The sequence below is a fragment of the Rattus norvegicus genome, chromosome 15 (genome assembly GCF_021556685.1).
Source record: "Rattus norvegicus strain SHRSP/BbbUtx chromosome 15, alternate assembly SHRSP_T2T, whole genome shotgun sequence".
Lineage (NCBI taxonomy): Eukaryota > Metazoa > Chordata > Mammalia > Rodentia > Muridae > Rattus > Rattus norvegicus.
The window spans coordinates 37,176,272-37,190,960 of record NC_141548.1 but is presented as its reverse complement, the minus strand read 5'-3'; the positions used below and the strand labels follow the sequence as shown (position 1 = coordinate 37,190,960).

Genomic DNA, 14,689 nt, shown 5'->3' with positions numbered 1-14,689 from the left:
TTGCTTTTTAAAGATTTTTTTCCTATAAGTAGGGTCTATATACATCTGTATTTAAATTGTCCTAGTCAGAGCCATCCACATCATTTAGCCAGGTGCAGAACCACAAGATGTAGGGGCAGTACAAAGGGAGACAGGCAACTGGACCTTGGCTCCAGAAGGGCTGAGATGCCATAAGGTCCGAGGTGCTTCAGAAAGGAAAGGTCCTACTTCCCCAGGGCTTGAGACTCAAGCAGCACATTGTCTCCACAGCTACAGGTGCTATGCAGTAAGGGAAGAGAACTTCTAAATACAAAGTCCCAGTGACCCACCTACCCAGGTAAAAGCAATCAGGCTAAAGCTCCTTAGTATTTGGAACTGACTAGAAGTTCACAAGTCAGTTTGTAATGTTGAGTCAAACAGTAACGTTAAGCATCTCACTTAGTTCAGGGACTTCAGAATAGATGGTCATGCTTGAATCTGTCACATACCACTTACATACACATATGCTACCCAGCCTGCCTAGCATTCTTCCTGTTACGCAGACTAGCCCTCTAGTGAAGCTGTCTGCTTACTCTAAGTGGTGTCCAGGAAGCGTCACTGGCAGTCTCTGCAGAGCTGGAACGTGGCCTGAGACTGACCTAGAAGATGAGTGGTAATACCTAGCCACCAATTCTAGTCTGATAAGTATAATTTGACTCTTGAAAGAAGATGCGTCAATGAGACAGATTTTAATATTAAACTGAGTTTGAGCATAATAGTAGGTCAAGGTCACAAATTTTAAATAGGTCATTTTTGATAAGAGTTTAAAATTTCAAACTTAAACCAGTCTTGTCTAGAGTGCCTTTTGTTTTCGTGTTGCTGTGGATCTTTATAAAATATCAGAGTGGACTGGCCCTTCTTTCATATAACTCATCTCTACTATGAATATGAGGCTCCCGTTGGCCTTGATTTTTTCCTTTTAGTTTCATGGTATGGTTTTCTTTGATGTATTCTAGAATTTGTAGGGTGGGTTTATCTCTCTAGAAACAAGGTGCTCCTAGTGCAGAGAAGACAGATGCCTGCTTGTTGGTAGTTTCCTGTTTTGAACACTATCTGTTTATTTCAGGAAGGTTACTGAGCAGAGCCACTCCTGAGAAAACTAACATTGGTGAAAGTGAAAGTGAGCAGCAGCACATCGTGAAAAATTCATTCTCTAAAAAGAGGAAAATAGAAGTTGTATGTTCAGATCGTCAAACACACTGTGAAAGTCCTAAAACTGAGGGATGTCCTCCTAAGTTTAGCAGTGATCTCGAAGAGCCCGTTGTGTAAGTAAAAACTCAGAAACGTTTGGAGTTAGTACCTCTGTGTCTGTTTTTCTCTCTTTCCACCATCCCTCCCCTCAACATCATCCTGCCTCATAATTTAAGTTTAACACTTCTAGAAATCCAGCATTCTTACCTTAGTATCTAGTCAGCACATTCCCTTCTGTGCCCCATTTCCGAGTTCACTGTGGATGACTTTCATCTGATTCTTTATGAATAGTATACATTTTAATTTTCTGTATCTCCATTCTATTCGGAAAGCTTTATTAGGGTCTCTTAAGTGTTTAAAAACACATTTTGAAATTATTAATATCTAATGATTACCTTTTTCTTCCTCCACTAAGTAGCATAGGTATAATATAGATTAATTTCTTTAATATTTTAATTTTAAATTTATGTGTATGGGTGTTTTGCCTGTATCACTTGTGTGCCTGGTGCCCTAAGGGGCCAGAAATGGATTTTGGATCCCCTGGAACTGGAGTTATAGATGATTATGAGCTGCCCTGTGGGTGCGGGGAATTGAACCATGACCTCTGGAAGAGCAGCTAGTACTCTTAACCACTGATCCCTTTCTTCAGTCCCTAGACTAATTTCTAACAATAATGGAAGCTTATGAGCTAATGATATTACCTATATCTTTTGGTGATACACAGAGTAACTTTTCTTTTCCTTTCAGGGAAATGAACAATAGAAATATTTCAAGAACTCAGCGTCATTCAGTCATTAGAAGACCTAAATCCAAGACAGATGTTTTTCATTACAATGAGAAAAACATGGTAAAACATGAGCTCACTTGCAGTGTTAGTGCTTGTTGGGGAGGGACAATTGAGGAGGATCATGAGTTTGAAGTCAGCTTGGGCTACATAGCAAGACACTATCTTGAAAAACAAGAGAGATGCCTCTCCCAGGACATCAACCACTGTCTTACCTTTCTAGCCTTTACCAAAACATTTATGCTACATAATACTATGTAGGCTCTGTTTTGTTATTTTGAACATACATGCTATGTTCAAAAGTCTGAGGTACAAATTTATTATGTTTTTAGCCCAAATAATATCTTGACTAATGTAGTTGTAGCTTACTAATGTGCCTAGAAATAGACAGTTCAAAATGGACACCGTGTGCCCCACTTATGTCAGAGCTCCTCATAACACCAGGTTTGTAGCTGTTCAAGTCTAACCAACTCTATGTGCTCTATAAAGAGTCATACGTGTGAAGAGGCCCCGCTGCCAAGTGCTTTTTTCCTGGCTTGGAAAGCACAGCTGTCTCTCTTACTTTCTTTGGAAAGCACAGCTGTCTCTCTTACTTTCTTTGGAAAGCACAGCTGTCTCTCTTACTTTCTTTGGAAAGCACAGCTGTCTCTCTTACTTTCTTTGAAGGGATTCGTTTGCTCATATTCTGCTGCCCCAGAAGAGAAGAATGGATTTAAACCAGCTCAAGAACACCTGGACTCTAAAGCTAGGAGAGCTCACGGTAGGCGTCATTTCTTTATGGTTGCCTACCTCCCTGCCTTTCTGTCCTTTTATTTAAATCTACAGCTCCTTTCCATACACTTCATAACAAACTGATGGATTTATCCAGTGAACATTGGTAAACTGTACTCCAAATCTGGTCTGCCAGATGTTAATTGTGATTGGTGAAAGTGTTTTTTTATGTTTTTAAGTAGTTGAGAAAAAATCATACAGTGCATAATATTTCATGACACTTGAGAATTAGGTGTCCATAAATAAAGTTTTTGTTGACTCTAAGCTGTAGGCGTTGATTTACAGGTTTCTATTTCTCTCTACATTAGTAGAATTGAATAGTCACGACAGAGACCATCTAACTGCCAAATTCTTGGTGATTAGTCCTAAACTTACAGGCGTTTACAGATTTCTGGTCTGATTTCAGCAGTGGCCAACTGTATGGCAAGAGGGGTTGAGTGGACGGGCTCTGACTACATGGTCCACAGGTATTGGCTGTGGCTTTTAGATATTTTTTTTTTTTTGGACTCCTAAAGATACATCACTCTAGCAGTTCAGTCACACCACTGTAGAGGATGCTCAGTGACATGCTAGTGAGGGTATAAAATCTCCCTCCACAGAATATGCCTTTCAGAGTACAGTCTCTGCATGATAAATGTTACAACTTGGGCAGACATGCGTTTCTGAACTTTTGTATTTCAGTGGATCCCTCAGTAGAGAGATATGGATGATGGATGTCCTGTTCCGAGAACAGGTCAGCCACTGCAGCCTCTTCTCCTGGTTCATATCCTTAATCTACAACCCAAACTCCCCAGCTAGTGTTGAAGGATAGATTGGTGGAGGTATGGCTGCTCCTCCTGGGAAAGTTCTATTAAGAAAGAGCATGTCAATAATAGTTATTTTACCGTTTAATACACATGAGCCATAATGAGCATGGCTGCTTTGACTCTTTCACCGGTTGTGTCATTTGCTAAGTACATGTAGCAGGCAGTCCAAATAACAACATCATTTAGCTCAAAGAAAGTATTAGAAATCTTTGGCTAAAATATGGATACTGTAGGATCAGGATCCACATGATAATGATTAAACCAGAAGCCTTTATTTTTAAGAAATATAATTTCTTTTTAAAAATATTTTTTTTTTATTTATTTTTTTTTTATTAACTTGAGTATTTCTTATATACATTTCGAGTGTTATTCCCTTTCCCGGTTTCCGGGCAAACATCCCCCTCCCCCCTCCCCTTCCTTATGGGTGTTCCCCTCCCAACCCTCCCACCATTGCCGCCCTCCCCCCATAGACTAGTTCACTGGGGGTTCAGTCTTAGCAGGACCCAGGGCTTCCCCTTCCACTGGTGCTCTTACTAGGATATTCATTGCTACCTATGGGGTCAGAGTCCAGGGTCAGTCCATGTATAGTCTTTAGGTAGTGGCTTAGTCCCTGGAAGCTCTGGTTGCTTGGCATTGTTGTACTTTTGGGGTCTCGAGCCCCTTCAAGCTCTTCCAGTTCTTTCTCTGATTCCTTCAATAGGGGACCTATTCTCAGTTCAGTGGTTTGCTGCTGGCATTCGCCTCTGTATTTGCTGTATTCTGGCTGTGTCTCTCAGGAGCGATCTACATCCGGCTCCTGTCGGTCTGCACTTCTTTGCTTCATCCATCTAGTCCAATTGGGTGGCTGTATATGTATGGGCCAAATGTGGGACAGGCTCTGAATGGGTGTTCCTTCAGTCTCTGTTTTAATCTTTGCCTCTCCCTTCCCTGCCAAGGGTATTCTTTTTCCTCATTTAAAGAAGGAGTGAAGCATTCACATTTTGATCATCCGTCTTGAGTTTCGTTTGTTCTAGGGATCTAGGGTAATTCAAGCATTTGGGCTAATAGCCACTTATCAATGAGTGCATACCATGTATGTCTTTCTGTGATTGGGTTAGTTCACTCAGGATGATATTTTCCAGTTCCAACCATTTGCCTACGAATTTCATAAACTCGTTGTTTTTGATAGCTGAGTAGTATTCCATTGTGTAGATGTACCACATTTTCTGTATCCATTCCTCTGTTGAAGGGCATCTGGGTTCTTTCCATTTTCTGGCTATTATAAATAAGGCTGCGATGAACATAGTGGAGCATGTGTCTCTTTTATATGTTGAGGCATCTTTTGGGTATATGCCCAAGAGAGGTATAGCTGGATCCTCAGGCAGTTCAATGTCCAATTTTCTGAGGAACCTCCAGACTGATTTCCAGAATGGTTTTACCAGTCTGCAATCCCACCAACAATGGAGGAGTGTTCCTCTTTCTCCACATCCTCGCCAGCATCTGCTGTCACCTGAGTTTTTGATCTTAGCCATTCTCACTGGTGTGAGGTGAAATCTCAGGGTTGTTTTGATTTGCATTTCCCTTATGACTAAAGATGTTGAACATTTCTTTAGGTGTTTCTCAGCCATTCGGCATTCCTCAGCTGTGAATTCTTTGTTTAGCTCTGAACCCCATTTTTTAATAGGGTTATTTGTTTCCCTGCGGTCTAACTTCTTGAGTTCTTTGTATATTTTGGATATAAGGCCTCTATCTGTTGTAGGGTTGGTAAAGATCTTTTCCCAATCTGTTGGTTGCCGTTTTGTCCTAACCACATTGTCCTTTGCCTTACAGAAGCTTTGCAGTTTTATGAGATCCCATTTGTCAATTCTTGATCTTAGAGCATAAGCCATTGGTGTTTTGTTCAGGAAATTTTTTCCAGTGCCCATGTGTTCCAGATGCTTCCCTAGTTTTTCTTCTATTAGTTTGAGTGTGTCTGGTTTGATGTGGAGGTCCTTGATCCACTTCGACTTAAGCTTTGTACAGGGTGATAAGCATGGATCGATCTGCATTCTTCTACATGTTGCCCTCCAGTTGAACCAGCACCATTTGCTGAAAATGCTATCTTTTTTCCATTGGATGGTTTTGGCTCCTTTGTCAAAAATCAAGTGACCATAGGTGTGTGGGTTCATTTCTGGGTCTTCAATTCTATTCCATTGGTCTATCTGTCTGTCTCTGTACCAATACCATGCAGTTTTTATCACTATTGCTCTGTAATACTGCTTGAGTTCAGGGATAGTGATTCCCCCTGAAGTCCTTTTATTGTTGAGGATAGCTTTAGCTATCCTGGGTTTTTTGTTATTCCAGATGAATTTGCAAATTGTTCTGTCTAACTCTTTGAAGAATTGGATTGGTATTTTGATGGGGATTGCATTGAATCTGTAGATTGCTTTTGGTAAAATGGCCATTTTTACTATATTAATCCTGCCAATCCATGAGCATGGGAGATCTTTCCATCTTCTGAGGTCTTCTTCAATTTCTTTCTTCAGTGTCTTGAAGTTCTTATTGTACAGATCTTTTACTTGCTTGGTTAAAGTCACACCGAGGTACTTTATATTATTTGGGTCTATTATGAAGGGTGTCGTTTCCCTAATTTCTTTCTCGGCTTGTTTCTCTTTTGTATAAAGGAAGGCAACTGATTTATTTGAGTTAATTTTATACCCAGCCACTTTGCTGAAGTTGTTTATCAGCTTTAGTAGTTCTCTGGTGGAACTTTTGGGATCACTTAAATATACTATCATATCATCTGCAAATAGTGATATTTTGACCTCTTCTTTTCCGATCTGTATCCCTTTGATCTCCTTTTGTTGTCTGATTGCTCTGGCTAGAACTTCAAGAACTATATTGAATAAGTAGGGAGAGAGTGGGCAGCCTTGTCTAGTCCCTGATTTTAGTGGGATTGCTTCAAGTTTCTCTCCATTTAGTTTAATGTTAGCAACTGGTTTGCTGTATATGGCTTTTACTATGTTTAGGTATGGGCCTTGAATTCCTATTCTTTCCAGGACTTTTATCATGAAGGGGTGTTGAATTTTGTCAAATGCTTTCTCAGCATCTAATGAAATGATCATGTGGTTCTGTTCTTTCAGTTTGTTTATATAATGGATCACGTTGATGGTTTTCCGTATATTAAACCATCCCTGCATGCCTGGGATGAAGCCTACTTGATCATGGTGGATGATTGTTTTGATGTGCTCTTGAATTCGGTTTGCCAGAATTTTATTGAGTATTTTTGCGTCGATATTCATAAGGGAAATTGGTCTGAAGTTCTCTTTCTTTGTTGTGTCTTTGTGTGGTTTAGGTATAAGAGTAATTGTAGATTCGTAGAAGGAATTCGGTAGGGCTCCATCTGTTTCAATTTTGTGGAATAGTTTGGATAATATTGGTATGAGGTCTTCTATGAAGGTTTGATAGAATTCTGCACTAAACCCATCTGGACCTGGGCTCTTTTTGGTTGGGAGACCTTTAATGACTGCTTCTATTTCCTTAGGAGTTATGGGGTTGTTTAACTGGTTTATCTGTTCCTGATTTAACTTTGATACCTGGTATCTGTCTAGGAAATTGTCCATTTCCTGAAGATTTTCAAATTTTGTTGAATATAGGTTTTTATAGTAAGATCTGATGATTTTTTGAATTTCCTCTGAATCTGTAGTTATGTCTCCCTTTTCATTTCTGATTTTGTTAATTTGGACGCACTCTCTGTGTCCTCTCGTTAGTCTGGCTAAGGGTTTATCTATCTTGTTGATTTTCTCAAAGAACCAACTTTTGGTCCTGTTGATTCTTTCTATGGTCCTTTTTGTTTCTACTTGGTTGATTTCAGCTCTGAGTTTGATTATTTCCTGCCTTCTACTCCTCCTGGGTGTATTTGCTTCTTTTTGTTCTAGAGCTTTTAGGTGTGCTGTCAAGCTGCTGACATATGCTCTTTCCTGTTTCTTTCTGCAGGCACTCAGCGCTATGAGTTTTCCTCTTAGCACAGCTTTCATTGTGTCCCATAAGTTTGAGTATGTTGTATCTTCATTTTCATTAAATTCTAAAAAGTTTTTAATTTCTTTCTTTATTTCTTCCTTGACCAGGTTATCATTGAGTAGAGCATTGTTCAATTTCCACGTATATGTGGGCATTCTTCCCTTATTGTTATTGAAGACCAGTTTTAGGCCGTGGTGGTCCGATAGCACGCATGGGATTATTTCTATCTTTCTGTACCTGTTGAGGCCCGTTTTTTGACCAATTATATGGTCAATTTTGGAGAAAGTACCATGAGGAGCTGAGAAGAAGGTATATCCTTTTGCTTTAGGATAGAATGTTCTATAAATATCCGTTAAGTCCATTTGGCTCATGACTTCTCTTAGTCTGTCGACATCACTGTTTAATTTCTGTTTCCATGATCTGTCCATTGATGAGAGTGGGGTGTTGAAATCTCCCACTATTATTGTGTGAGGTGCAATGTGTGTTTTGAGCTTTAGTAAGGTTTCTTTTACGTATGTAGGTGCCCTTGTATATGGGGCATAGATATTTAGGATTGAGAGTTCATCTTGGTGGATTTTTCCTTTGATGAATATGAAGTGTCCTTCCTTATCTTTTTTGATGACTTTTAGTTGGAAATTGATTTTATTTGATATTAGAATGGCTACTCCAGCTTGCTTCTTCTGACCATTTGCTTGGAAAGTTGTTTTCCAGCCTTTCACTCTGAGGTAGTGTCTGTCTTTGTCTCTGAGGTGTGTTTCCTGTAGGCAGCAGAATGCAGGGTCCTCGTTGCGTATCCAGTTTGTTAATCTATGTCTTTTTATTGGGGAGTTGAGGCCATTGATATTGAGAGATATTAAGGAATAGTGATTATTGTTTCCCTTTATATTCATATTTGGATGTGAGGTTATGTTTGTGTGCTTTCATTCTCTTTGTTTTGTTGCCAAGACGATTAGTTTCTTGCTTCTTCTAGGGTATAGCTTGCCTCCTTATGTTGGGCTTTACCATTTATTATCCTTTGTAGTGCTGGATTTGTAGAAAGATATTGTGTAAATTTGGTTTTGTCATGGAATATCTTGGTTTCTCCATCAATGTTAATTGAGAGTTTTGCTGGATACAGTAACCTGGGCTGGCATTTGTGTTCTCTTAGGGTCTGTATGACATCAGTCCAGGATCTTCTGGCCTTCATAGTTTCTGGTGAGAAGTCTGGTGTGATTCTGATAGGTCTCCCTTTATATGTTACTTGACCTTTTTCCCTTACTGCTTTTAATATTCTTTCTTTATTTTGTGCGTTTGGTGTTTTGACAATTATGTGACGGGAGGTGTTTCTTTTCTGGTCCAATCTATTTGGAGTTCTGTAGGCTTCTTGTATGCCTATGGGTATCTCTTTTTTTAGGTTAGGGAAGTTTTCTTCTATGATTTTGTTGAAGATATTTACTGGTCCTTTGAGCTGGGAGTCTTCACTCTCTTCTATACCTATTATCCTTAGGTTTGATCTTCTCATTGAGTCCTGGATTTCCTGTATGTTTTGGACCAGTAGCTTTTTCCGCTTTACATTATCTTTGACAGTTGAGTCAATGATTTCTATGGAATCTTCTGCTCCTGAGATTCTCTCTTCCATCTCTTGTATTCTGTTGGTGAAGCTTGTATCTACAGCTCCTTGTCTCTTCTTTTGGTTTTCTATATCCAGGGTTGTTTCCATGTGTTCTTTCTTGATTGCTTCTATTTCCATTTTTAATTCCTTCATCTGTTTGATTGTGTTTTCCTGGAATTCTTTCAGGGATTTTTGCCATTCCTCTCTGTAGGCCTCTACTTGTTTATTAATGATTTCCTGTGTTTCCCTAAGTGTGTTCATGTCTTTCTTGAAGTCCTCCAGCATCATGATCAAATATGATTTTGAAACTAGATCTTGCTTTTCTGGTGTGTTTGGATATTCCATGTTTGTTTTGGCAGGAGAATTGGGCTCCGATGATGGCATGCAGTCTTGGTTTCTGTTGCTTGGGTTCCTGCGCTTGCCTCTCGCCATCAGATTATCTCTAGTGTTACTTTGTTCTGCTATTTCTGACAGTGGCTAGACTGACCTATAAGCCTGTGTGTCAGGAGTGCTGTAGACCTGTTTTCCTCTCTTTCAGTCAGTTATGGGGACAGTGTGTTCTGCTTTCCGGCGTGTAGTTTTTCCTCTCTACAGGTCTTCAGCTGTTCCTGTGGGCCTGTGTCTTGAGTTCACCAGGCAGCTTTCTTGCAGCAGAAAATTTGGTCTTACCTGTGGTCCCGAAGCTCAGGTTCGCTCGTGGGGTGCTGCCCAGGGGCTCTCTGCAGCGGCAGCAACCAGGAAGACCTGTGCCGCCCCTTCCGGGAGCTTCAGTGCACCAGGGTTCCAGATGGTCTTTGGCTTTTTCCTCTGGCGTCCGAGATGTGTGTGCAGGGAGCAGTCTCTTCTGGTTTCCCAGGCTTGTCTGCCTCTCTGAAGGTTTAGCTCTCCCTCCCACGGGATTTGGGTGCAGAGAACTGTTTATCCGGTCTGTTTCTTTCAGGTTCCGGCGGTGTCTCAGGCGCAGAAGTCCTGCCGCTCCTGGGCCCTCCCCCACGGGAGCCCAGAGGCCTTATACAGTTTCCTCTTGGGCCAGGGATGTGGGCAGGGGTGAGCAGTGTTGGTGGTCTCTTCCGCTCTGCAGCCTCAGGAGTGCCCACCTGACCAGGCGGTTGGGTCTCTCTCTCACCGGGTCTGGGAGCAGAGAGCTGCTGCGGGCCGGGATCCGCGGGTGTGGGACTTCCGGTAAACACAGACCGTGCCTCCTAGAGAAATTCTGCTTCCGTGTCCCAAGCTCACCAGGCAGCTTTCTTGCAGCAGAAAATTTGGTCTTACCTGTGGTCCCGAGGCTCAGGTTCGCTCGTGGGGTGCTGCCCAGGGGCTCTCTGCAGCGGCAGCAACCAGGAAGACCTGTGCCGCCCCTTCCGGGAGCTTCAGTGCACCAGGGTTCCAGATGGTCTTTGGCTTTTTCCTCTGGCGTCCGAGATGTGTGTGCAGGGAGCAGTCTCTTCTGGTTTCCCAGGCTTGTCTGCCTCTCTGAAGGTTTAGCTCTCCCTCCCACGGGATTTGGGTGCAGAGAACTGTTTATCCGGTCTGTTTCTTTCAGGTTCCGGCGGTGTCTCCTAAAAATATTTTTAATTAGCAGTTGCATATATCTATTAGTATAGTATTCATTGTATAATGATCATTTACCTCAGGGACTTGTCATTTCTTCCCTATTGGCTATTTGGAATAGGCCATTAATTATTGCAACCACTGTTACCTTACTGTGCTGTCTGGACCACTAGAAGTTACACCTCCTCTCCAACTGCGCCCATACACTTAGGAACAGCCTCATTCTTCCCCCTCTTCCTCAGTCCTTCCCAGGCTCTCGTAACCACTATTCTGCTCCTGCCTTCTTGGACATTAACTTTTTTTTTTTTAAGAAAAAAAGAAAAAGACTTTCAAAGATATTTTTGCTCTCCCCTCTTGAAAACAACAACAACAACAACAACAACAACAAAAAAAAACCCCACTTACCTGTTTATCCAAAGGAAAAGCATGTTCAGCTATGTGTGGCATGGCATGCCCAGATCAGAGGACAGCTTTTGGGAATCCGTTTTTCCATTCCACCATGTGGGGTACCAGGGATTGAACTCAGATCTTCAGGCTTGGCAAGAAGTACTTTTACCCACTGTATCATATCATCTGCCTAAGATCAACTTTTTAACTGTAGTGTAATTGGGGGTGAGGGGCATTGGATTATATTACATGAGTAGGGTTTTTTTTTCTTTTAAATACATGAATTTACTTATTCTGTCTGACATGAATTCATACTTTGTATGTTCACAGACAGTTAATTCCATTATGGATGCGAAACTTGACTAAACAGCCCATCACCTCTGTTGGTTTATAAAAGTACAGTTTTTGACTGGTCATTTAGTAAAGACGCCAAACATTCATATGTACAAGCCCTTGGAAGTGCAGTTGTTTTTCCTGGGGTTTAGGGAAAAAAATAACTCCTGACAGTTTTCTTAGGACTATGACATGTTAAAGGCCTAGCATCTTTGTTACATGCGTCTAGAATATACTTAAATGTAGATTCCAGAGTTGATGAAAAGAAGGTCATTCTTTTTGGATTTGCTATTAAATACATTAATGAGGAAGCAGCATGTAGATTCCTTAACAGAGGTGATGCGGCAGAAAGAAGACCGGCTTCAGAAGCTGGGCACATGTATGTGCAGCAGTTCTCTGTATGAGTCAGGTAAACCTAAATTCTCCAGACTCAGTGTTTTCATTTATACAATGCCTGCCTTAACATGTGATAGAGATTAGTACTAATTAAAGCAATTGTCATCTAACTTAATCTTAGCACTATTACTCAGCCAATTATATGTCCTGACAATTCCTTCCTAACAATGTCTACTAGAGGACTTAAGTTCAAGCCAAGTTGGATATTCTGAAGACAAGCAGCTGACTGAATCAGATGTGATAGATACAACTACCAGTAGAGAAGACACTTCCCCAGCATACGGGTGTAAGCACGCAGCCATATTGAATAGTAAGAACACTAAAAAAGTGCTTGAAGTCCCCGTAAAAACGTCCCAAGAGGAAGAGCCTGCAGCCTCTCAAAGCCAGCAGGTCTCGTGTGGTGAGGAGCTGGCAAGTGAAAGGACAAAGATTCCATCTGCTTCCCTGGTGCAGCTCAGTAAGGAGAGTCTGTTTCTATTGGATGCTTCAAAAGAAGGAAATGTGGGCCGTTTCCTTAATGTGAGTATCGGGGTTGAAATTCCTATTTTTAAGCATTCTTTTCTTTAAAAGGTATCAGGAAGATAAGATTAATAGATTCTAAAGACAGAACAGACTACCAGAATCAGTCCTCTGTGTACCTGTGTGTGCGGTTTCCTGATGCTAATATGCGAGGAACAATCTTTTTGTTGAGGGTCATACTAATTAATATAAATTGTTTGGAAGTGCTTACCATACAGCAAACATTTCTGTTAGAGAACTCAAGTGCTGGGCATGGTGACTCACACCTGTCATCCCAATACTTCTCAGGCTGAGGCAGGTGGATTTTCTGAGTCTTAGACCAGCCTAGGCTACAATGTGAGAACCTGTCTTTAAAACACAAAACAAGACAAAAACAAACAAACAAAAACCATAAAACCAAAGAAATTACAGGGCCGGGAGGATGACTCAGCAAACTTACATGAGGACCTGAGTTTGGATCCCCGCACCCACGTAAAAAGCTTGCACGCCTATAATCCCAGCACACTCATGAGTGGAAGCAGAAGGGTGCTTAGGCCCAGTTTCAGTGAGAGCTGCTGTCTCAAGGGATGATGGTAAAGCATGATAGAACTGTGTACCCAACATTCTCCTCTGGCTTCCTCATGCACACACACAGGGTTATAAAGTATGAAAAACTAAGGCAAAGAGCAATCCAGACATCTGTCTGACATCTGACTTCCAGCTCCACAGACACACGCAGATGTGCATGCATGTCTTCACATGCACACGAGTGTATAAATAGACACGATTTCCAAACTCAGTTATATAAGTTGCAAAAAAAAATTAGAAATAATCATCATTGATGCTGAATGATGGACATATACAAGGATACTGTAGGGGCTCGGTGCCTCTGAGTCTCGTGATGGTAATAAACGTCAGTGTGGAGAAAACAGTGGGCAGCTAAGAAGTCTGGAAGGGCGTATTGAGATGCCGTTACGTTATGAGCCTTGAAAGAGGTTATGTGGCTGTGCTGAGACAAGTCAACTGCTTATACATGTCTCCGACAGTTTCAGGTGGGATGTGAGGATGATGCTGCATACACTCTGTGTGTTAAACTCTTGCCACACTTTTGTTTGTTTTCAGGGCCTTCCCCCTTTATTTATTTATTTACCTTACATTCTTGAGACAGTGTCTCTTCTCTGTAGCCCTGGCTGTCCTGGAACTCACTGTCCAGTTAAAGCCTTCTCTTGGAAAGTATTATGCTGCCAGTTTCCCTGACTCATTCTATGGCTCCTGTTTATTCTTGTCCTTTTTTTTTTTCCTTTTTAGCTCTGCAAATGCAAGTAAATACATGTATGGCGTTGGTTCTTTTCTATATAGCTTATTCACTTTGTGAGTGTGTGTGTGTGTGTGTGTGTGTGTGTGTGTGTGTGTGTGTGTGTGTGTGGCAGCCTACTTGCACATGAGTGCCTGTGTATTAGGGAGCCTGAGGTCAATCAACCATGGGTGTTGTTCCTTCAGTGCCATTCACTTTGGCTTTTTAAAACAAGGTTATCGGATGACCTGGAGTTACTGATCAGGCTGGGCTGTCTGGCCAGCAAGCCCCAGGGATCCTCCTGCCTCTACTGCTCTGGTCCTAATATGAGCTTGTGCCACCACACCTGGATTTTCACATGAGGTCTACACGCTTGCATAACAACTACATTACTGACTGAGATATCTCTTCTACTCACCTTTGGGCTGACAGTACCATCCTGACATTTATCCTGTATCAGTATACAGGAGCTCCTGGTCCCCTCCTATTTTTTATTTAGTTATTTACTTTGTATGTGGGGGAAGGGGATACACACACGCCACATGCATGTGGGAGGCTAGGGAATAACTTGGAAACTTGGTTCTCCCCTTTTTACCATGTATGTTCAAACTCAGGTCGTCTGGCTTACTGGTAAATGGTTTTTCCCACTGAGCCGTCTCACTGGACCTGATTGTCCCTGTTAGCGGGCTCCTTTATGCTGCATAGAATTCCATTGTATCAATTTTAACTAGTTCCTAATAGGCAGGTATTGAGATTATTTCCAAATGTTTCCTGTTTAAAAATCAATATTTATTAACAATCTTACACATAGATATCTATGCAGATGGTATATATAGAATATTTTTAATGTAGTGTTGATGAGTCAGGAGATAAGTGTATTTATAATAACATTAAGTACTGACAAACAATCCCCATATGGGGGTTCTATTTTGTATTTCTATCGCATGATGTCTGAATGGCTATACTAAATTAGTTCCTGTTATTAATTACACTGCTAAGAACTGTGGTAGATTGCATATTGCTTGACCCGAGAAAGGCAAAATCAGTGATATGTGTAGGAAACAAGGGTACTCACATACTTTCTAAATTTT

At 41.2% G+C, this 14,689-nt stretch overlaps 2 protein-coding genes across 3 annotated transcripts in view; both read left to right on the top strand.

The window, feature by feature from the left end:
• LOC146719387 (Setdb2-Phf11c readthrough) overlaps positions 1 to 14,689 on the top strand; it is a 58,308-nt gene that overhangs the window by 21,200 nt on the left and 22,419 nt on the right. The window contains 4 exon segments of the mRNA NM_001447420.1: positions 1,085 to 1,283; positions 1,957 to 2,056; positions 2,660 to 2,753; positions 11,985 to 12,325. Coding sequence (NP_001434349.1) covers positions 1,085 to 1,283; positions 1,957 to 2,056; positions 2,660 to 2,753; positions 11,985 to 12,325 — 734 coding nt within the window.
• Setdb2 (SET domain bifurcated histone lysine methyltransferase 2) overlaps positions 1 to 14,689 on the top strand; it is a 39,109-nt gene that overhangs the window by 21,200 nt on the left and 3,220 nt on the right. For both annotated transcript variants that reach the window (NM_001447069.1, NM_001447062.1), the window contains 4 exon segments: positions 1,085 to 1,283; positions 1,957 to 2,056; positions 2,660 to 2,753; positions 11,985 to 12,325. In NM_001447069.1, coding sequence (NP_001433998.1) covers positions 1,085 to 1,283; positions 1,957 to 2,056; positions 2,660 to 2,753; positions 11,985 to 12,325 — 734 coding nt within the window.